The 22,559-nt window shown below is 41.5% G+C and overlaps 1 protein-coding gene across 9 annotated transcripts in view; it reads left to right on the top strand.

The window, feature by feature from the left end:
- tspoap1 (TSPO associated protein 1) overlaps nt 1–18,970 on the top strand; it is a 60,830-nt gene extending 41,860 nt beyond the window's left edge. For 6 of the 9 annotated variants that reach the window (XM_023342200.1, XM_023342196.1, XM_023342195.1 and 3 more), the window contains 13 exons: nt 1,853–2,004; nt 2,491–2,967; nt 3,840–4,232; nt 4,442–4,591; nt 7,322–7,421; nt 11,168–11,304; nt 11,926–12,094; nt 12,798–12,866; nt 14,523–14,570; nt 15,925–16,040; nt 16,130–16,201; nt 16,714–16,836; nt 17,426–18,970. In XM_023342200.1, the coding sequence (XP_023197968.1) occupies nt 1,853–2,004; nt 2,491–2,967; nt 3,840–4,232; nt 4,442–4,591; nt 7,322–7,421; nt 11,168–11,304; nt 11,926–12,094; nt 12,798–12,866; nt 14,523–14,570; nt 15,925–16,040; nt 16,130–16,201; nt 16,714–16,836; nt 17,426–17,737 (2,318 nt within the window). In that variant the 3' untranslated portion in view covers nt 17,738–18,970. Of the gene's footprint in view, nt 1–1,852; nt 2,005–2,490; nt 2,968–3,839; nt 4,233–4,441; nt 4,592–5,473; nt 6,263–7,321; nt 7,422–11,167; nt 11,305–11,925; nt 12,095–12,797; nt 12,867–14,522; nt 14,571–15,924; nt 16,041–16,129; nt 16,202–16,713; nt 16,837–17,425 lie in introns of all 9 variants that reach the window. The other 3 variants (XM_023342202.1, XM_023342197.1, XM_023342199.1) reach the window with 3 other exon arrangements.
- Nucleotides 18,971–22,559: the final 3,589 nt, after the last annotated feature.

The following is a 22,559-nucleotide window of genomic DNA, read 5'->3' as shown; positions in this document are numbered from 1 at the left end:
AAGCTCTTTCATTTCTTTAAATTATGTCCACAATAGCTGACGGTCACAAATTATAATTCAGAGAATTTTCTCCTATTTAACTTTATTCAGTGTCTGAAATCAGGAAATGTGTAAAAAGAAAAAAAGAGTGAAATAATTTGACCTGTTGTTTCTTTAAACGACGGAAAAATATGAGCCCGTCTGTCATTTCATAGGTTACAATTAACACCCTTGACTGGTGGAGATGCGCAGACATTATAGACTTTACAAACAGTTCATCGCAGAGGCAACTGAAATCAATCAATAAAAAAATCCTTTCTGAATATCATCTCATGAACACTGAATTAAATGTATCTTTCTAACCGGGAGCTGACAGCGTGTTGAAGAGTTATGGACCGGACGCTTTGGAGCGTCTGGTTGGGAAGCGCATTGCAAACCTTTGGTTGAAATGGAGCATTTAATTAGAGTCTCCAGTGCATACAAAGCAGAAAAAAAATGATGAGAATGCAATGTTGTGCTAATCCATTTATAGTCTAATCAGAGGAGTCGACAGTTTATCTTGAGGAAATAAAGGTGCAGAAGTTAATTAGACCGTAACATGCGCAGTGCGTTGCGGCTGCACAACCTGTGCGGACGGTTGTCGCCGCTGCGAAGAATTAAACTTTACTCATCCTGCAGTTTCAATAAAAGGAGCCTTCTTTGTGCACGTTACCCACCCGCGCCCAGAAGGAGAGTGGCGTTCTGGAGGAGCTCAGCATACGTAACATCTGTCCGTTTCGGGGAAGAGAAACCACACAAAAAGATCATCGTAAAAGCGCACGTCCAGACTGCACAGGGTAAAAAAACTCGCAGAGCTCAGTTGATCACTTTGGATCAGACAGATCCAACTGACCAATGAACTAGTGCAGATTTCTCTGTAGATGCGATCACGAGGAATTTGTCAGGCTGTGCGTTCAGAACCCAGCAGGTGAAGTGCTGGTAATTTAAGTGGAGTCGTTTAATTTCATTTATTATAAGTTATTGGGGCCTCAGTCAGTGGTTTTTATCACTATGGAGAAAACGTTAGATGCGTTTATCTGCTTTATGTGTGATGGGGTCTGGATTCACGGTTCAACTAGGTGAATATTAACTAAACCCCCATAAAAATGCGGCTTAATAGCCGATAATATGATTATAATTTGATGGGTAAAAATAGTACATGACCAATTATTTATTTTATTTTTTTTATATACTGTCGGTCAAGATGACGGAGAACAAGAAGTAATAGTGCGACCTCTGCATCCAACCAAACCATACAGTTTAAATTTGAAGTTTTAATATTAAGAATCTGAGAATAGATGTTGCTTTCATACAGTTTAAGCTCCCTGAAAAGACCTCTTCACCTTAAGACAGACTTTTGATCAAACTGAGACTGATTGTTTTATTCCATAAGATTAATATGATTTTAAGAAAGCCTGTTTCACATGCTTCAGGATATCAGCTGTTTAATGTAAGAGTCTGAGAAAATGGTTTTTAAAAAGCAGACTTATTATCTCATAGCTTTGTCTTTGCTGCTGTTTTGTTGTTGAAGTCAGTTTGTGTTTGGTGCCACATTCCTCTTGTGTTCTGCCAGCTCTTGAACTGTGATCAACGGTTTGAGTCACATTTCTCTAAACAATTTGTCAAATTTGCTTAAGTTCCATGCCCACACTCTGGGAATTCAGGTATCTGGATCCTTCTTGTGCATTTAAATTCCTAGCTTGCTGCTTACTAGTGTGGTGTACCTACTGTTAAAAGAATCGCTCCTCTGTTTTGTCCTGCTTTTAGTACAGAAACATGAGTGTTGATACTATGTTTGCTGTTCCCTGGGGTGTAATGCGTTTAATCGCTGCAGGTCCCCCTGACGCTCCGCTGGACGTACAGCTGGAGCCCGGCCCCTCTCCCGGGATCGCTCTCATCAGCTGGCTGCCGGTCACCATAGATGCTGCTGGTACCTCTAACGGAGTCCGGGTCACTGGATACACCATATATGCGGACAAGAAGAAGGCAAGGATTTTAAATAATCATGTAATGTGTGTGAATGCTAATTTTCAGAGTTCACACAGGTGCTTGAAATCCTTGAATATAAGTATTTTCAAGGTTTGGAAAGTGTTTGTGTAAAGTCCTTAACTTGTTTTGGAGAGCATTATTTACATGAGATATTTTCATGCACCTAATAAACACATACATATTTTATTTCTCACTACTTGAACTTAAATCAGACTGAATTTTTCATGTTTTTGGTCAGTTTAAATTATTTATCATTATTTCTATTTGCTAAAGGCCAGAAAACTTAGTGAGAACAGTTTTTTCTTTTATTGTTGTTTTATATGTTGAATTGGAAATGTGTTTTTTAGTTCTTTTGTATTGTTTTTATCTCCAAAGGGTGGTGCTGGAAAAGTCTGAAAACTTACCTTGAAAATGCTTGCAAACCGCTTGAATTTTACTGTGGGAAAAGCATATGAAGTCTGAAATTTATTCTTGCTGTCAAAGGTCTTGGAAGTGGCGTCGCCGACAGCTGGAAGTGCTCTGCTAGGCCCCTCTCAGATCCAGGCCCTCCAGGTGGCTCAGGAGCTCACTGTTCGCACCATGTCTGCCCACGGGGAATCCTGCGACTCTTTTCCAGTAAACGTGCCCTCCAAGCTGGCCGCCGTCATGGCAGGCCCGACTCCGACCGCCCCAGTTGTGCCACGCCTCCCCTGCCCCTCGGTAGCCCCCAGTAACTTATCCCCACTTCCGTCTTATGGAAACTCTGCTGCCAAAGTCTCTGCGCTGCCCAACACTCTGCCATCAGGCACACAGAGGCCTGGCCCCGCAGTGGAGGTTGCTGCCAACCTGCCTCATGCTCTCCACTCACAAGATTGTCTGTTATCTGCCTCCTATGTGAAAGCCTGGGCCGACCCGACTTCTGCTGCTGCCTTGACTGTGTGTGAGGCCGCCTTACCCGTGGCCTCCGCCGTTCCTCCAGTGGTAATGCTCTGCCAACTTTTGATCAATAGAATAGGAATGAAAATCTGATGTCCAGGGTTTGAAATTGTTGAAATCGTTTGAATGTCAATTAGGTGTTTTCGAGGTTTGGAAAGTACTTGATCTTCGTGTAAAGTTCTTGAAAAGACTTGATATTCAGACTCCACAGTTTTGGAATTAGTGCAATCTAATGTTTGATTAAAAGCCTACAATTGGAAAATATTATTTACAGTTGAACCCAGACATTTAAAAATAATCAAAAGACTCTTTCCAATAAACTTGTTTTACATCAGTTGAATTAGGAAAATTATTTCTATTTGCTAAATGCCAGGAAACTTGAGCAAATTTTTTTTTTTTATTTTATTTTTGAATATTTATTACTTTCTAATTGCTCAATGACTTATTGATCTGTGTCATTGAAATAAAGGTTAGCTTATTTTTATGTGCTACACAACATTATTGAAATTGGGGGATTATTTTTTGTTTTCTGATCAATCAGGTGTGTAGGGTGTGTGTGAGAACGATGTTTCAAAACATAATATTTTGATATGTTTTAGTTTCTATTGTTCCTGCTGTAGAATGTATATAAAATCACAAGACATTAAGGCTAATAATGATAATAAATTATATAATAGTGAATTGAAACCTGTTTTTTAGTTCATTTGTATTGCTTTTATCTCCAAAATGTGACACTGGATAGATATGGAAACTTACATGCTTGAGTTTTACTGTGGGAAAAGTGAATATCAAGCATATAAAATGCTAATTAGAGTAAAATATTGATGTGAAGCATATGATTGACAAGCAGCCACTGAAACCTAAAATTGGCACTCCTTATTAACAGATGTTATCATCAATGCATTTCTTCTCCTCAGATTAATGTGGCCTCCCCCATCAACACAGCACCTCAGCCGTCTCCAGCAGCAGCGACGCTACCTCCGCCTGCTCAAGTGGAGATTGTGGCGCCAGCGGCAGTGTTGGATCTCCGCAGAGACACCGACAGCCCCGGGACAATACGTCCTTTCCCATCCATCACAGAGTTCATCGAGGACCCCTGTGCCAAGCTTGGGACCCCTGAGCGCGTCGCAAGTCCGCCTAAAGCCCCGATCGTTGACCTCTTGAACCCGCAGAGCACTAATGTCCTGCGACCACTCAGCACTTCGCCACTGGAGTCGGAGGTGGAGGAGGAACCGGAGAACACTCGGCTGGTGTCCATTGAGGAGTTCTTGAGGCAAGACCAGGAGCCGGCTTACTCTAGTAGGCAGCAGGTACGCTCTGACTATTTGTTTTACATAAAGATATATTTATACACCTCTGAGCTCATGATTTTCAACAATTTTTACCCAAACATTTAGTAAAAAATACATACTATGTGTTTAAATGTAGCCAGAGCTACAGCAGAGTGATTTAAAAATATTAGAGCTAAAATAGTTACATCTTTCATGAAGCAGCAGAATTCACGACTGTTTTCCTTCAGAGTTACAGCCTGATGGACCCTCACAGCGACTACCATGCAGATAACAGCCGTTCAGATCTGTCAGATATCCTGGAGGAGGAGGAGGAAGATCTTTACTCGGACCACCTTGGAGAAGCACAGGCCAGGGGGTACACAGTGGGAGCCAACAGGGTAAAGAAATTAATTACTAATGTATTTTCTATTGCATAGGCTCTACAATGTCTGTCTTTTTTGTAGGGTGTGAGTGTGCTTCTTTTTGTTTAAAGGTGACCTCTTATGCTTCCTTGAAAAGGTTAGAATAAGTTACTTTTTTTTTTGGACAAAATCATTCTGAGATTTTAGCCTGGTCAGTTCAGAACAAGATGTTTTTGGCCCTCTTGTCACTTTAAATTCAAATAAGCCACTGCTGGCCACTTTCCCCTCTGCCAACTCAATGTTTACACTCGCATGTGAAAATGGCTGCAAACAGATGGCCGTTTATACAACCGTTCATCTTTGAAAAGCAAAAGGGGAGCCTCCTGCCCAACCAAAAAGAATATAGCAAGTGGTTTCCGGATTGACTTACAAATGACTTACCAAAACACTTGTCTGTTCCAGAAGCCATTGATCAGCGCACACATAGGTGAAACCACCTAACCAAACATGCTGGGTTTGCTATGTTAACACACAGTGCCCGTTGAATGTGACTTAACAATCAGGAAGTTTTTGAAGTCCTCGTTTTCCAGAATCCAAACAATTTGTAACTTATTGCCAAGGACCAACTGGGTATTTTATTTTAAATGCGTGGGCAGATTTCATAAGATGTTGACACGGAAAGGGAAGCATAAAAATGTGCTAAATGTACATATTGCATAATAGGTCCCTTTTACGCTCACGTTTTCATTTCTGTTGCGTATTTGTCTGTTTGTAATCCTTTTTGTTGTTTTTTCCTCTTCTTTCTCTTTGCATGCCTGAACGTCTTTATTAAATTATTTTTCCTTGGATAATGGTAATTATTTGACCCCACACCTTTACCACTCCGTGTTTGACTCAATCCAACTACGACCGCTGCAGTCACGCAAACTGGAGACGCCGGACAGCGACGAAGACGTTCTTGAACGGATCCTTAAGTTGCCTCCTCAGGTCCTGCAGTGCAAGCAGCTGTTCAGCATCGCCGAGGTGACGGAGGAGGAGGATAGCAGTCAGGAAGAGCCTTTACTCCACCGCAGCAAGCCTCGGCCAGGGTCCATTCTTTCTAGAGACTCTGAGCATCTCCATTACCCGCATCCCCCCGACCCACACATCCCACGCCACCACCACCACTTCAACAGGGATCCCAGATCCCTTGCCAAAGAGCCTTCTGTCCGACAAGAACCCCTGCAGTTTAAGCCAAAGACACAGCACAGGGTGCGCTACGCTGACACGGTCGACACTGTAAATTATCCCGAAGACGAAAGCTTGTATCCGAGTCCCGCTAGCAGGCGAGTCTCAGCTCGCTGTCCGCCCAAACTCACCCCCACTATCAAAGAGAGAGCGTTGCTCAAAGGGCTAGGGGACCGCCTTAGAAGGGAGGCCATGCTCAGGAGTCAGATGGCTGCCGCTACCGCCGCCGTGGAGAGCCCCGACCATGGTCCTACCCCGCCAAGACCCTACCCAGTCAGCAAGACGCTGCGGACTGTGAGGTCGCCGGTCGGCCGCAGGACAGAGATCGACGTGGAGTACGGCACGGACAACGAAGAGCCTGCCGAGTACGGGCGCGGGGAGGTGGTGCTGGAGCAGATGAGCTCCGAGTGGTGGGTTGAAGGGGCTCCAGCGGAGCACGGCAAACCGCCTCACCACAGAGGACTGAAGGCCGAAGCAGCGGTAACTGCAGTGGACGTAGTCCTTGTGTTGACCCAGCCCTAGTCTCTCCCTGTGGCTGTTTAGATCCTTAGAGGATAACCTCACCTCTCAAGCCTACTTCATTACTAGCATTGTTGTGGAATATCTCTTAATTTGTGCAACTTTCCAGCACTTCAACATCCAGGCTTTGTCTAAAAACTACCTAAAAAAGTTATTTTCTTTATATGCTTTGCTTTAATGTGTCTTTCTGCTAAAAGATTCTTTCATTTATTCAATTTCTTTATCATCTAAAGTCAAGTTGGACTTTTTTTTTTCATTCTTAGCTGTAACTTATTACAAGCTCTGTACATTGTGTTACCAACAGAGCTTGTATGCTAGTGCTTAAAATCTTATATGAAAATACTTGAATTTGAACTAGGTGGTTTGGAAAGTGCTTGGTATTCAAACTGCACAGTTTTCTAATAAAGTGCAACCTTTGATTTAAAGTCTAAATATGGACAACTTTGTTCACAGCTTAAACCAGATATTTTCATACACCTAAAAAACAAAAGACAGATGCAATTTTTTTCTCACTGTCTGACATTAAATCAGACTAAACTCATCTTGATTGATGTTTTAACTTTCTTCGTATATTGTGTTTAATCATCAGCAGGAAGGTAACACGATTTGATCACATTGTTTCAGTGTCATGAATATTTATTATTCACGACACTGGCTCAAGTGTCATGAATAATAAGCCATGACACTGGCTCAAAATCAATGGCTTTTTGATCATTGAAATAAAGGTAGGCTTCTCTTTTATAAGTTAAACAACATTACTGGATTGGATTGTTGGATTTTTATGTTAAATTATTGTTTTGTTCTTGGATCAGTCAGGTGATAAGTGCGGTGCTGGAAAAGTTTGAAAACGTTACCTTGAAAATGCTTGAAAAGTGCTTGAATATTACTGTGAGAAAAGTGTACGGACCCTGTACCAGTAACCAACCCGTCCCTGGTGCTGACTTTAAACAAAAGACAGGTTTGTGTGTTGAATTTTACTTCCTTATATATATATTTATTTTTTTTTCCTGTTTTGAACAGGAGCCCGGTCAGATCCCTCCAGCTGTGGCGGGCCCATCCAGAGGTGGCCAGGCAGAGCTCTCTTCTAGACCAATGAGCTCGCACACCAGGCAGCACAAAGGTCAGCAGCTCCTCCCTCCTTTCTGGGTTCAGTGGAACTGTATGGAGAGATCCTGACATGCTAGTAAGCTGGCAAGCCTCCCCCTCTCTCACATGAAGGTTGTCGGATTAGTACCTTGTGCATTAAGGGAGGGCTGACAGGAGGGAGCGTGGTGTTACGGAGAAGAAGGTGCTGTGGAGATTGCTAAACTGAGAACCAGCTTAAGCCAAAGTGGCTTGTCATGACAGGAGGAAGTGACAGACATTAAAATAGTAACCTCGATTAACCAGAAAAGAAGCTGCCTGTATTAGAGATGTGCAACACCTCTCCTCTCCTTTTCTCCTCCACTGCATTTCCTTCACTCTCTTCTCAATCAATCTGAAACCTGACCTTTTCTGGTTCATGTTTATTTTACGCATGTACAGATAGAGGAAGAGATCAGAGAGAAGTTCTGCCCTTGTAGCTCAGAGATCAGTAAGGATGTGAAAGTGTGTGAGTAGTCTGCTTGTGATTCTTGCCTCAATAATGAGACGGGTTCAGCTTAAAGTTCTTCAAAATTTCTCTTTCACCACCACCCTGATGTCTTGTGCTCCTTTTTAGACTCAGTATAAAATAAGCAGCTTTTTTGCATCATCTGTGGCGTCTTGAGCAACAAGCGCTCGTCTGTGGATGTGTTTTTTTAATTTTACAGTGCAGGCCACAGTGTGAATAATTGACTTTTGGTTTGGGTTAAACACTGTTTGCTCTGATGCGCGGCTGCAGATCAGGAACAAGTGCACGTTTGTCAAAAGGCTCACACAGCTTAGGATCAGTGGTTTAGCTTGATTACCTTTTTTAAGGACAAGTGCTGGGCCAAGTTGGCTCGTAGCAGCACCGCGGTTAGCTGGTGGGGGAGGTGCACAAACGCTCAGTGAAACTAAGCAATGTTAATGTGCAGGGGCATCTCAATAACTTAGAATATCATCAATAATATATTATGTATTAATTCTTTACACATTTATTCTAACTAGGGTCAAGATTTTAATTTTGATTAATTAATTACATAGAATTTATTGCATTTAAATTTTGACACAAATAGGGTGTTTTCTCACCTGATGATCTGGAAGACTGTTTGATGGGGGAACAAAATTACATCTATTGCATTTTTCAGCTGCTACGGTTCGCTTTCACACTGCATTGTATCAAACGACCCAAACACTTTGAAAAACCTGTTTCCCCTCCTCGCCTGTGGTGCCGCTGCAACAAGAACCACTGAAGGAAATAACTTAAAAGCCTCTGAAGAAGACACGGGCATAACTTCCTTCTTCATGAAATGTAAACAAATATGGAGTGGCGTGAGATTTTGCCAGCTGTAGGATTTCTCTTTTTTTTCCCCTCATGTGTTTGTTTTGGTTGTAGCTACCCAGAATGCCCTGCGCTATAGTTAACTTCCTGCTTCTTGAGTGGTCTGCTGGCCGTTTGCATCCACATATGCATTCGAACCTCACCAGAGTTCACTTCAACCAAACTAAGATGTAGGTTTGTAGACACACTAGAGTTCGCTTTTTCGGTCCACATCAGAGTTTGATGCATTCACACCTTTCCAAACGAACCAGACTTCCTAGGGAATCAAACTTGAGTTTGACTAAAATTTACTAAACCGGGCTAGTGTGAATCCCCTATTAATTGCATTTTTTCTGGGGTTTTTTGTTATTTTCCATGCAAAAGTTTTGAGCCGGAACCTTTGTACTTTGTTTCTGGTACACCCGTATTTCTTACGCACAAGATATGTCTGCAAACAGACAACAATGCCGCTTCTCTTGGCCTGCGAGGGATAAATTTTTGCTTCAATAAATTATCTGATGGGAGGTTGGAAAAGAGTGGTGCTGTGTTCAACTTGTGCTGAAAGGAACTGGCCTCACTGAAGCCATTCAAGCCTAAATTGGCTTATTGATCTGTGTAAAAATGGCATCTCAATGCCAAACAGGTTGCAGCAGCACAGACGTCCCCTCCGTAAATGTCAGCGTCCACAGTTCATATTTCTAGTGAATTATTTTATCAAAGAAGTTCCATTTGTCATCAGGAGTTCCAGAAACACTTTTGTGTTCAGTCTGACAGCTGAATAACCTAAATTGAAAACAATAAATATCTCTGTTGTTGAACTAATCTGTCAACAACAAAAATATTTGTTGTATATTTTGCTGGTAAATTATTTGTTTAATAAATCAAAATTTGTTTAATCAAAACCCTTTTTTTAGCAGAAAAAAAGGTTTTGAATTTAAAATGTTGCTTATTTTGTCAGTATATTCTTCAATTTAAATGTGATGAATTGCGATCGATCCGTCCTTGGAGTTAGCTTGATTAACAATTTCAATCGCGTTTCACCACTAGTTTTAACCAAACCCAAAATTCAGCCTGTCTGAAAATTGAAAGACAAATGGGAGGAAAAATGTTTGTGTAGATCTACTGGAGCTTAAGCTCATTGCACTGTTCTGTATCTCCCTAATAACATCTCCTTTCTAAATGAATTACTGCATCAATGCACCATCGCATGGCGATAATCAACCCTGGTTGATTTAACAGCACGCTTTACCTCCTCTTCTTGATAATGCTCCGTAGATTCTGTGTTGAGTTTTTGGTCAGGCCAGTTTTCAGCCAACTCCTGCTGGACCACAAAGTCAGCATTTCCATAAAGTTCTTCAGCAGAGCGAAGCTTGAAGTGATCCAACGATTCCTGCTTCACAGCTGAACTCTATAAAAACAGTAGACAGAAAGCAGAAGATCAGAATCATCACTGATTGTGGATCGTGATGTCTAAATGAAGTGCAGACTTTACTAAACAAGTGAGGTACCCCTAAATACAAAACCAGGAAGACACAAGTAGCAACAAGAAAAATACTTTAAATGGACCAATAAAGAAAAACCACAACGTTAAATAAGCCCTTAGATTAGCGTTAATTGAGATATTTTTTTATTATTTTTGTAAATCTTTTACTTGTTTTTGTACAAATGTGTATTTTTTTAATCAATTATAAATGTGAAAAGAAACCTTAAAGTTGAGTTTTAAGTTAAACATACCCTCAAATCAGTGGTGCATATTTACGGAAAGTGTTTTATGAAATATTATTGATGAAGATCTTTTGGTGTTAGGCTCTGCAGTGTCAGTGCAGTAGCAGTTTGATTCCAATATATCCCACTGAAGAAACTATGGTTTGCCTCCTTAAAGTGGGCTGCTGCTGAATTATGCAGATCCTGAATATGAATGCAGCTTCTTTGCTCTGCTATCCTGCTTTTTATGTCTCTGGGTTTTCAGCACTGAACTTGAATCTGCTGATGTTTGTGCAACTACCTTCCTTTATTCAAGTCAGCAGGCAGAGGTAAATGATTGAAATATATGAGTCTATACATTTCCCTGAAGGAATTTCACTTTATGTTTATATTCTTATGTGCTTAGATGGACATTTTATATAAGCTTTGAAATGTTTGTAAAACTGCATTATGGATCCTGCACAAAATTATTTGCATTTTATAAACCACACAGGGTTTTCCAAAGTACGAGTTTAAAATAACACAACCTAGATTTAAGACAATCCATCAGAAGTGTAAGTATCACAGCATCTGCTAATGTGTTATAGCAAATGAGGATGGAACATAACATGTTATTATTAGATATGTCTGTGTTTAACTGAGGGGAAGTACAGCAGTTAATTGAAACTGATTTTATGTGCGGATCATATTTTTATTGTCGGTAATTCTTAATTCAGCCCGTGATGACTGTGTTCCTGCAGGTGAATCTCCGAAGATAAAAGGAGACGGCGGCGTACGCATCTTTGTGGCGCTTTTTCCATATGATCCCATCACCATGTCTCCTAATCCTGATGCTGCAGAGGAGGAGCTGCCCTTTAGCGAGGGACAGATTATCAAAGTAAGTGTGCAGCTTTCTCAGTCCCTCCTGAACGTTTAAAGGGGCTGTATTATGTAAAATTGACCTTTTTTGAGCTTTACATTGTGTTATAATGTTGTTCCTTCATCAAAAACATACTTGATGTGTTACTCTGATTCTTTTGTTCATGTTTGAGAAATACTTTAATCTAGCGTGGCAACCATTCAGCTGAGCTGCAGTTTCCGAGCTTCTAAGCTGAAGGAGCTCCTCCCCTCTCAGCTCCTTCAGACTAGCCAGCAGCATTTAGCAAACCCCTGTCGGAACTGCACTTCTGCTGTTCTGATTATACAAGCTACTTCTCAGTGCGTCACTGGATAAAACTTTAAAGGGTTAATAAAGGAGCGACTTTGTAATGACTTCTCGAAGGCGGCGTTTCAGAAAGAGCAAGAGTTTCTTAAAGAGACAGATACCCAATTTCAAGGTGTCAAATTATGAAGTCATATTTGACATAGTTAGCATTTCTCTAACAACTAAATGTAACATAGTTACTTAATTTTGCTATATAATGGCACTATGAACCTGCAGAACACATAATACTCCGCCTTTAAATAAAGTCTGATGTAGAAAGTTGCAGCAGATCTTCTGTCTCTTTCTTCATCCCAGGTTTACGGAGAGAAAGACGCGGACGGGTTTTACCGGGGGGAGTCAGGGGGCCGTCTGGGCTACGTTCCGTGTAACATGGTGTCTGAGATCCAGGTGGAGGACGAGGAGACCCAGCAGCAGCTACTGCAGCAGGGCTTCCTGTCCACGGCTACCTCTATGGAGAAGATCGGTATGTGACAACGTGCTCAAGTCCTACTTTATGACTGTCGCATTGTAATGTGTCGACTGTACTAATGTTCCATAAAGTCACTGCTTTCCATGTTGAAGTGGTAAGTGAAAATGGCTGCTCAGAAGAAAAAAATCTGGCGCCATGTTTTGATTTTTTTTTTTTTTTAAATGGATTTTAGCAAATGGAATATTCTCTTATGGTATAATAATTTTAATTCAGTAAAGAAAATAAAATCACATATTTTTTGTAATGGAGGAAAAACGAGCTCCATGTAGTCTGTAGCCTTCTGACTGACTCGGAGCCAGAAGGCGACTTCATAATATCAGCTGAACTAACTGAACACAAAATCTATGTTCCCTGTTTCTGCAGGCATGTGAAAAGTAAAATGAGTCAGTGTTTGACTGTGGTGAATGGTGGAAAGAAAACCAGCACAAATCAAGCTAACACTTTGCTTCTGTTTCCTGCTTTCTACCCAGAGCCGTACTTGCAGATGATTTTTTTTTTTAACCTTTTCACTTCCACTTGTTCTCACTGCTGTGTGTTCTGCTGCTTGTCACTGTCTACATGGCTCTTCGCTGGCTTCTCATCGTCAGCTTTGTCTGGGCTGCTCTTTTAAAACATCTGTGTCTTTCCTGTTCTTTTTTATTATTATTGTTATTATTTCATTTCTTTTATTGTTTCTGGCCTCTAAAACTTCATTAAGGCACTCGCACATATGCACAGCTTCCGCGTCGCCCTGTTCCACCGCCGAAACCGAGACGATCCAAGAAAGGTGTGTCTCGCTGCAGATTGCGGCTTCCACCTCTTCTTTCTTCTTCTCTCTCTGGTTTGCTTCTTTCTGTCTTCTTCACATTTGTCTCATTTCCTTCAGTTGCTGATTATCACTCAGCCGCTGCAAGGGATTTAAAAAAAAAAAAGAAAAGCGGCTGAAATGGCCATAAAGATCATGCATCTTCCCAACATTTAGGGCATATATTATTATACTCTGCACCTAGAGTTCCACTGTTTTGGTTGCTGATTTATTTTCTCAGTCATGTAATATGACTGACACAAGATGTCACATGGTGTTGCTGATTAACCAATAAGCCCCCAGAACATTTCAATTGTCCTGATCCTCTGCTGTAAATCAATTTCATTCTCACTGATTGAAACATTTGTGCTCTGTGATCTCCACACGTAACTTTGTGTCAACCCACTCACACATGTTTTGTGGCCAGCTTCACACAGACAACGTAGCATGTAGCACAACACGATTCCATCACGCCGTCTACGAAAGGATATAAAAGTATACGCACTTGCTGTCTGTCACAGCTGAATCAAACTTCTGTCTCTATCGGGATTTTATGTGATGGACCGACACAAGGCAGTTTCTCACTATAAGCAAGGAGGTGGCAGCGTCATGATGTGGAGATGCTATTCTATGCGCAGCAATTCATGTTTATTTGTTTAGAACAAGTCAGCAGGAAGGCACTTCAAAGTTCTTTATATCATAAAAACACATCATGCAGCAACCAATTAATAAACAGCAATAAGCATTAATTTGTCAAATTCCTTAATCAAGATCATCAGAAACTATATATTAAGTATATAGATCAATTATAAATCAAAAGCAAACTTAACGGGTGGGTTTAAAGGAACTCGGTGTTTCAGCAGCTTTACCGTTTTCTGGAAGTTTGTTCCAGATTTGTGCTGCATAGAAGCTGAATGCTGCTTCTCCATGTTTGGTTCTGGCAATTCAGAACAGAACCAGAAGACCTGAGTGGTCTGAATGGTTGCTACAACAGCAGCAGATCTTTTAATGTATTTCGGTACTAAACAGTTCAGTGATTTATAAACTGTCAACAGTATTTTAAAGTCTATTCTCTGAGCTGCAGGAAGCCAGTGATGGACTAAATGGCACATTCAAAGTCTAAAGAACTAAATCCAATAGAGAATCCGTGGTGAGCCCTGCTGCTTCCACTCCATCCAAACAGGGAAAACCTGAACTACCTTGAAGGAAGAATGGGGGGAAAATGTCAGTCTTGAGGAGTGCAAAGCTGATGGAGAAATAACCCAAAGACCTGACGCTGTAAATACCGTAAATCCTGTGAAATTCAGTCAGAGGATCTGTATATGAATACCTTCCACAATTTTCTGAGATTTATTTGTAAAAGAATATGAAAATCATCCTTAAGTATCGTTTTCCTTGCACTTTGCAGTTTTTGCATCTTTTAGTGTCAGTCTGTCACATAACAATCCATGACTGAGCCAGAATGTGAGTTAAACGGCTGTGACCAAAGAGAAGTCAATAGCATTCAACCAAGCATGTGGTTGCTTGTGTCCTTTAACTCTCAGTAGGAAGCTGGTGTGACTTCAAACAGCACCAATCTCACTCAGTCCCTCAAAATGATTGTGTAGTGTTGCTTACGTTTTCTCCATATTTTTCCAGTGGAGTCTGCAGCGCTCTGGGAGGAGAGCATAGACTCCTCCAGTCAAGGTTTGTTGTCAGCTCCGGTGTGCCTGCATGATGAGACGGCGTTTCAGTGTGCGCTGCATGCTTTACCTGCGGTTGTTTTTTTTTGTTGTTTTTTTAAACATTTTCTGCTTAGTGTAATGTCACTATTTTAGCAGCTTAAAATGCAAAGCTCAAATTTGCCCATTTTTTATTATAGGCTGCCTGATTGTGACATTCAGAAAATACAAAGCATGTTTTGCAAACAGCAGTTTTCAGCTGCTGGAAGCAATTTTAGCAGTAAGATGATCAACTAGGGCTGCACGGTGAAGCAGTTAGTAGCAGGTTTGAATGCCAGCCTGGGGGTTTTTCTGCTTGGAGTTTGCCTGCCTGGGTTCTCTCTGGGTACTCTGGCTTCCTCCAAAAGAAGGGCTAGGTTAATTGGTCTGGTAATCACAGTGTCCAAGTATCCTTAAAAAGTTTTAAATTCATAAATCTGAAATCAAGGCCTCCAACAGTCTTATATTCATTAAAGAAAATGTAAGTTATTCACAACTTTAATTTTGTCGTGGCTATATGGGTTTTTCTAACGAGACTGTCTTTTGTAATAGACAAAAGTTTGAGTTGTGTGAAAACATCATCGCTCACTGTGTTCTGTGTCCCTGTGTCTGCTAATACTTGCTAGCTAGCTAGGTCTTTTGCTTCTGTCATGGGTAACTATAAATCTGTCAGCACATGGCTGGACAAAGTTTGCCTTCGCCACTGACTCGATTCTGTTGCCAACCCACACGATGCTACATGCATTCAGTGCAACGAAGCTTGGCCCTATGGGAGTTAAGGTTGTAGGCTACGTGAGAAGTCCAAAGCTGCTGCCAAGAGATACAAAAGATCACAGAAATTTCACTTTTCATAAAGTTCTCAAAGTGGTCTTAAAAAGTCTTACAGTTTAGTTGGTAAAACCTGCAGAAACCTTGGTAAAGACTGGCGACCTGAGCAGGGTTTACTTCACCTCTCACCCAATGACCTCTGCCCTCCACAAACCTGCAAGGCATGGATGAATGGCCAACTGGTTCTTAATGTCAATTAATTCTTCCTATCTCTTCCTTTCATTTCCCAGTTCAAGTGGCATGCTTAAATCTGCAACCGTTTCTGCCCGTGTCCATAATCATCGCCTGACAAATGTTCGATTAGACTTCTTCGTAGAAGTAGAAAATTCTAACACTGATTACTAATTTCTTGTTTCTTCCTGCTGTGAATTGTGCAGTGGAGTGAATTTTCCTCAGCGTAGCATGATGCTAAGAGTCCGACATGAACAAACAGAGCTGTGTGTTTGCGGGCTGACAAACATTTTGCCTGATTCTCTTCGATAACGGCTCTGATTGAACCGTGTGGCCCACAGATCCCAGCCACAGCGCGGCTCCAGCAGCCGCAGGGAAACCGGCCTCCGGGGCTCGAAGGATGGTCGCCGTCTTTGACTACGATCCGCGAGAGAGCTCCCCCAACACCGACATAGAGGTTTGACCTGCGCGTGAAGAGCTGTTTTCCATGCCACGCCTTTAAAATATTCAGTAACGGCAAACCCTCTCTGTAAAATTTCTGTTCAGGCCGAGCTGACTTTCAGCGCCGGAGACACCATACACGTGTTTGGTGACATGGACGAAGATGGCTTTTTCTACGTAAGTTTCAAAACTCCGAACTTTGGGAGGTGTGTCAACTTTAGCTCCTCTAGAGCCTGTTGTTGCAAATTAAAAAGAAAATGCAAAAGGAAGGAAGTTGTACAACAGCTAAGAGGATTGTGTAAGCATTTGTGCAAAAGAAAATGTGCAATAGTTCCGCTTTAGCTGTAATATTTATAAATAAGGCAATTTTATAGTTAAATTCACTTATAGTTAGTCTATGTAGTTACTTTGTGGAATCAGAAAAGATGAATTGACATATGTGTAAATTCAAAAAACAGCATCAGATTGTAATCGTCATGGGAATATTTCTGTGCGCATTGTTTCAGTCAGAGATGAAAAAGCCTCAGAAAGATTTGGGTTATTGGTAATTAATATTGTCTTTGCAGCTGGAAGTATTAAAATCACCATTAAATATTTCCCTGACGTCGTGCAGCCTTGTCATAAAAATGAACAGCGAAAAAGATTGAAGTCTGGCTTTTTGAGAGAATCCATGTCATCGAATCTTTCAGGGAGAGTTGAACGGACACAGAGGCTTGGTGCCCTCCAACTTCCTGCAAGCCTTCCCAGAAGAACCTCCTCCTCCAGAACCGATCAGTGCCCAACCGGCACCAGAACCCAGGAAAGAATTGCAGGTACCTCAGTCCGTCTGTACATTAGTAAAAATGTCATTTTAATTGCCATCTTTTCAAATCAGTAACATGAAAAATTGCCATCTCTTATTTACGCTGTGAAAGTGCATGATTACTTTGTGCTTTTGTTTTCTGCTCTGTCTGATTTATGCCTGTTGCATCTCCTCTGTCCTGCATGGCCTCTTGCAGAAGCAAAAACGATCTGTACACTTTGAGACTTGATCGTAAGTGTCTTCAGTTGGTCGGCACCTCCTCTGTAGTTCCTCACATCCTCCACCAACGCTGATTACCCCCGGGATAAATAAAGTGTCTCCCTCTCTATCTCTCTACAAATATCTCTCTCAGTCTCTCATCTTTCTCTGTTTCTCTCTATTTTTACCTCGCTACTTGCCTTCTATCTTTTTCTGCCTTGCTTTACATCTATATCTATCTATATTTATCTATCCCTGAACTGTTGAAACACACGTGAAAACCTTTCCTTTTACAGTCTTCCTTTTAAACCTGACTCCCTCCAGAAGTACAGTACAAACAGTAAGAAAGACAGTTTACAATATACATCTCATCATCTAAAGCTTGGCTTTATCTCTGCTAGGATACTTGCACCTCCTCTTCAGAGCCGCAAGATTTGGTCCCCTCCGCGCTAGAAGAGGCTTTGCATCCCCCAGCTGAACCTTCGAACCCGAACAGGAAGGAGCCGTCAGACCTGCAGCCGCAGCTGGAAGCCGCCGCGAATCCAACCCCAGACCTGATCCCTGCTCCCGATCCAGCTGCAGCGGAGGTCCGCTCCTCTCCTCCGGACACCCCAGCTCCCTCAGCGTCGGCCGTGCAGGCCAAGAAGAAGAAAGGCTTTTTCTCCAAAGGCAAGAAACTGTTCAAGAAGCTGGGATCCAGCAAGAAAGAATGAGACTCGGAACACTCGTATCACGTTTGAAGCACTTTTCTCTGTCTATACTGTTGAGTCTCGTGTGGTAATCAATGCTGTTCGCAACTAACTGATGCATTAACCATCAGTAATTAAACTTTTGCCTTAGACCAGCGAGTGAAGATAGAGGACTCGGCAAAGCAGAATATCCTCTTGCAGCATGTACGCATGCATGTTGAGCTGAGCAAACTTCACAAATGTTTATTCTAAATTCTTGCGCTTTATCAAATTGTCGCAGTTAAACGACGCAGCAATAACATACCAACACGTAAGAATGATTTAGACGTATTTAATGCTGAGCAGCGTCGATTAGAAGACCAGACGTCACCCAGACTCCCAGCGACCGGGTCGGCGTTAGCTTTAGCGCTCATCTGCTGGTGCCACCTTATTTATCTGGAGCCAACAGAAAGAACCAGCAATTTTGCTCTGTTTTTCTGTTGCGGCTGTTTAAAAATGCACTATCCATCCTGATGGGGTGGAGTTATATTATCTCTGTTCTCCCTCCATGTTACTTTGTACAAAATCGTATTTATTTGTAATTGTTAGCACTGTGCGGGAAGCTAACCGGTGAGCTTAGAGCTGTCACAGGCAGCAGGGCTCTTCTGATTGTTGAGGTTGAATGAATGTGAAAGCATGTCACTATTTCATTTGTTTCCCTAGAATCGATGTGTTAGTAGCCAACATGGGGATTATTGGGTCAACGTGGCCGAGTCCCACAAGATGAAATAATTATTTAGTTTCAGTTGGAGCTAGGTTCATCATCAGCCTCTAGATTCTATGTGAGCGTAGGTACAGATGTAGATATATATTCAGGCCCTGCAGGCATAAAAAGTCTTAAAATAAATTCAGCCTTTATTGCAGTGGCACATTCTCACAAAAAAATATGGAAATCCAAGTTTTAATTTGAGTACTTCACCTCTGTGTTGCCCATATGTTCTCACCCGATTTTTAAATAAAATAATCTCAAAATGTTTATGATGCCTGGGCTTCTGGTAGCTTATCAGACTCTGCATGTGTTTGTTACAGTGGGACATTCACAAAAGAACAACCAATTGGTATGTACTCAATTTAAAACTTTTCATTTTGAGGTCACTGCAATAAAATATATATATATATATATTTTTTTTTTTTTAGAGAGAGAGAGGGGCATTTGCTTGTGTGTCTATAAATGAAATCCACAGCAGAGATGCCTTTCTCACACACACAAAAAAAAAATCCGGATGGCCTGAAAGTTTAGGGTGTGTTCGAGAGAAGTGGGCAGATCTGCAGCATCCAGACATCAAGCATCTGTTGATTATTACTACAAACTAGCATTCAGTTACCACTAAAATCTGCAGTGTTCTTTAAATGAACTGAGAGAAGGTAATAGAACCAACTTCTAGAGAAAGATAAACCAAGCTCTCTCTACTATCACAGTGTAAAAGATGTGGAGGAAACCAGAGCAACTACTGACGCTTCCTACCTTTAGTCCACTAATGCACACCGACTCATCTGTCATCCTAGCATCTCAGTTTCACACACTACCCACACGTCAGTTTGTTACAGTTTAACTCCTCTCCAAACAGCAAAGGACAGAATGTCATTTGAAGGGACAGCGAGCCGTCTGTCAGATGTTAGCGGTTCATTCTAATTTGAATGTAGCATGCTTTTTTTTTTTTTTTTTTTTCTTTCTTAAATGTTAGCTAGCAGGAACATCACTTCCTGGATCTGCATTGAAGCAGAGCGTTTGCACTGAAGGCTTGTGGTGTTGCTGTACTGTGATAGACTCCGCAATAAGTTTCTGCTGTCACCTCCGGCTTGCAGCGTTGCAACGTAAATGTTGATGATTAGCATATGCAGTGTGGTTAGCAGTGCTGACTAGCTTGACTTTAGCAATACATAATGCCGTGTTAGAGAGTTAGAACCGTGTTGTGTTGTTTATGTAGGGCTTATTGCAGCTGTATTAAAGTAAAGCTGTAATTGAAGAGTTTTGAGTGCAGATGTGCAGAGCAGGCCCCCCCCCCTTTTTTTTTTTTTTTTTTTTTTTTACTTTTCCCCACCTGCGACGCTCACTCTGATTTTCTCCCCTCCATCTCTGCTGCGCAGGGCTGCCAGGCGGCTCCTCATGTTTTTCATCACTGGGTTCCTTTCGGTGCTGAGGCACCTGTTCATTCTGGCTGTCGTAAAGCTGCAGAATATGCCAAAACGTTAGGTGCTTCGCTTTTTTTACGAGAGAGGCGGAATATTCCCAGCAGCATGATTCACCCGACTGTTGTTGTTTTTCCTCTTTCTTTTTAGGGTTCGTTCTGTGAATGTTTCAATTTCTCCTGGTTTCGTAAAGGGAGCACGACGATGCCAAGAGCAAAAACAGAAAGCGGGTCGTCAAAGACACGTTAGACGTTGAATAGCCGGGATAGATGCAAGCCAGAGGCAGTACTAAATGCTTTTTGTTTGTTTGTGGGGTTTTTTTCTTTTACTTCTTCTTCTTCTTTTATGTTTTAACAAGGGGTTGGACGCTCCCAAAAGTTGCCGAAATGTACAGCCGATAGTTGTAATGTGTTAAACGGCCTTTAACGCACCAGTCTGGTCCTCTCGCCTGCTGCCTAGCAACACGAGAGGCTCCTCTGCTGACTGGCTCCGACTGAGACCCATGTAGATGAAGTTTTCTTTTGTTTTTGTTTTGTTTGTTTTTTTAGCTCAGATGATCATTTCTAGCCTTACATAAAGACCTTGTTTAGTCTTAATATGTTGTTTACAGGATGTTTGCATGCATGTTCTACCCATGTTCGGCCTTATTTTCGTTGCTCTCACATTTCAGTTTTAGGCAGACATGTCCACTGTGTCGACGCCTCTGCGGGAACGAAGCTGTGTGTGTATGTACTGTAACGAACCGGTGGGATCCGGGTTATAATTTCATTATTTTCATATGTCGCAGAAATCTTTCTGTCTCTCCTTATCTACATTCATTGTTTGAAACCACTGTAAGATTAACCTTTTTATATATTATTATAATATTTATTATTATTCTTTTTACTACACTTTCTGGAAGCTTATCTGTATATATTTTGAGAATTTTTCAGATTTTATTTTGCTCCTTTTTTCTTTTCTTTTCTGTTTTTTTTTTTTTTGCATGTCCAAGCAGTGTCGTTGGCGGACTATTACCTAAAACTGTACTACACTAAGGACTTCTTGACTTGAAAATGTGGTGAATTCTTTCAATATGGATCATTTTTTTACTGAAATAAAATATGTATATTTTCACAGAAAGAAAAAGCTGGTGTTGTTTGAAAAACACAAAAAAAGAAACGCGTGACGCAGGATTTATTTTTCAGTTGATCTTTATTATTTTATGGCGTACAGATTGCATATCATTTACCATACACATGTTTTGTTTCCAAACAGGTGACAATGGAGAGAACAAAGAGGAGCTAGCTCCGCTCGGCGCCACACTCTGCCCACGTGAACCGACTTGCAGCGACACTCTGGGTAACGTGTGGCCCCGCGAGACAAAGCAGCTTCCTCTTTTCTTTCGCCGACTTCCTGCGTGACGCCGGCGGCTCCTCGGCTCTCCCTGAAGCCAACAGTACACTCATCCATAAAGTAGGAAACACTACACTTTGGCGAGGAGTTTAGTAGTGCTTTCTACTTTATGGATGACTGCACTGTACATCCAAGCTCTCCTCTCCGGTCTTCGGTCCACTTCCCACTTCCTCCTCTTCTTCTTCTTCTTCTGCACCTGTAGCCGCTCGCGCAGCTGCAAACCGACCTCCCTCCCTCCCCCAACGTCTGAAGTCTGCCAGCCAGAAACCTTACGGCTCAACTGCTTCAGTGCGAAACCAGAAGGCGCTCACTTCCTGATTTGTTTTAAAACGTTCACATGCGTCGCCTACTGTTACAGATAGCTGGTTCGAATGCAAATGAGGCTGCCAAAAGAAAAGGCAGAGAAAACGTGGTTAAAAAAAAAAAAAATCATCAGCCTAAGGAACCCCGCCCGGCGTTTTTCTGATTTACAGCCGTTTTAAAGCAAATATCAGAAGCAAACCATCAGAGGAAGCGCTATCTCGAGGAAGCCATTTTGTAAGGCATGAGTAAGCTTTTTTGTCTGAGCTGGTCAGTACGCTTAGAAGTTAAAGTGGGGTTAAAACAGGCTCAAAATATCAGCTCATTGGCTTGAAAGTAAGCTAACTTCATAAATCATGCGGATACATTTAGCTGTGACATGTAAATGTATCAAAGCAAACTGTTTCCGTCTTAAACGCTTTTAGTAAAAAAAAACAAAATTAACTTTAAGTCCAATCAAAATCATTTATAAAAATTAAAAAAAAAACACTTTAAGAAGCAAGAAAGCAAAAAAAAAACTCAGTTGACAGATAAAAACACCTCTTCCATTAATCAGGATTAAATTAATAAATGGAAAAACAGCAGCATCCCTCATACTTTACCTCACCCTGCTTTTTTGTTAGTCTTTTCGGTCTGCGCTCAAATCGACGGTTCCCCCCACGCCTCCGACCTCGCAGGTGTCTTCTTGTCTGTCCAAGGAGTGGATGAAGAAGAAGAAGAAGCTCTCTCCTTTTGAACCCTCCACCGCCACGTGATGCAACCACAGGAAGAGGTTTAACAGTCACAGGCGCTCTCTTTCTGCTCTTCCGGCCCTCTCTTTGCAGATGCAGTTTTTTTTTTTTTCTTTTTTTGAAAAAGAAAAAAAACTGCCACCTCTAGAACATTTAACTTTTTTTTTTTAAGTCATCCTAAATTAAATAATGAGTGAAGTCGCTTATTTTTCCCCCTTATGTTTGGTTTGTCGCTCAGGTCTTGCCGTCTGATC

This window comes from Xiphophorus maculatus, chromosome 11 (assembly GCF_002775205.1).
Source record: "Xiphophorus maculatus strain JP 163 A chromosome 11, X_maculatus-5.0-male, whole genome shotgun sequence".
NCBI lineage: Eukaryota > Metazoa > Chordata > Actinopteri > Cyprinodontiformes > Poeciliidae > Xiphophorus > Xiphophorus maculatus.
The sequence above is the reverse complement of the archived record's forward strand: the minus strand, read 5'-3'. Positions and strand labels throughout refer to the sequence as shown.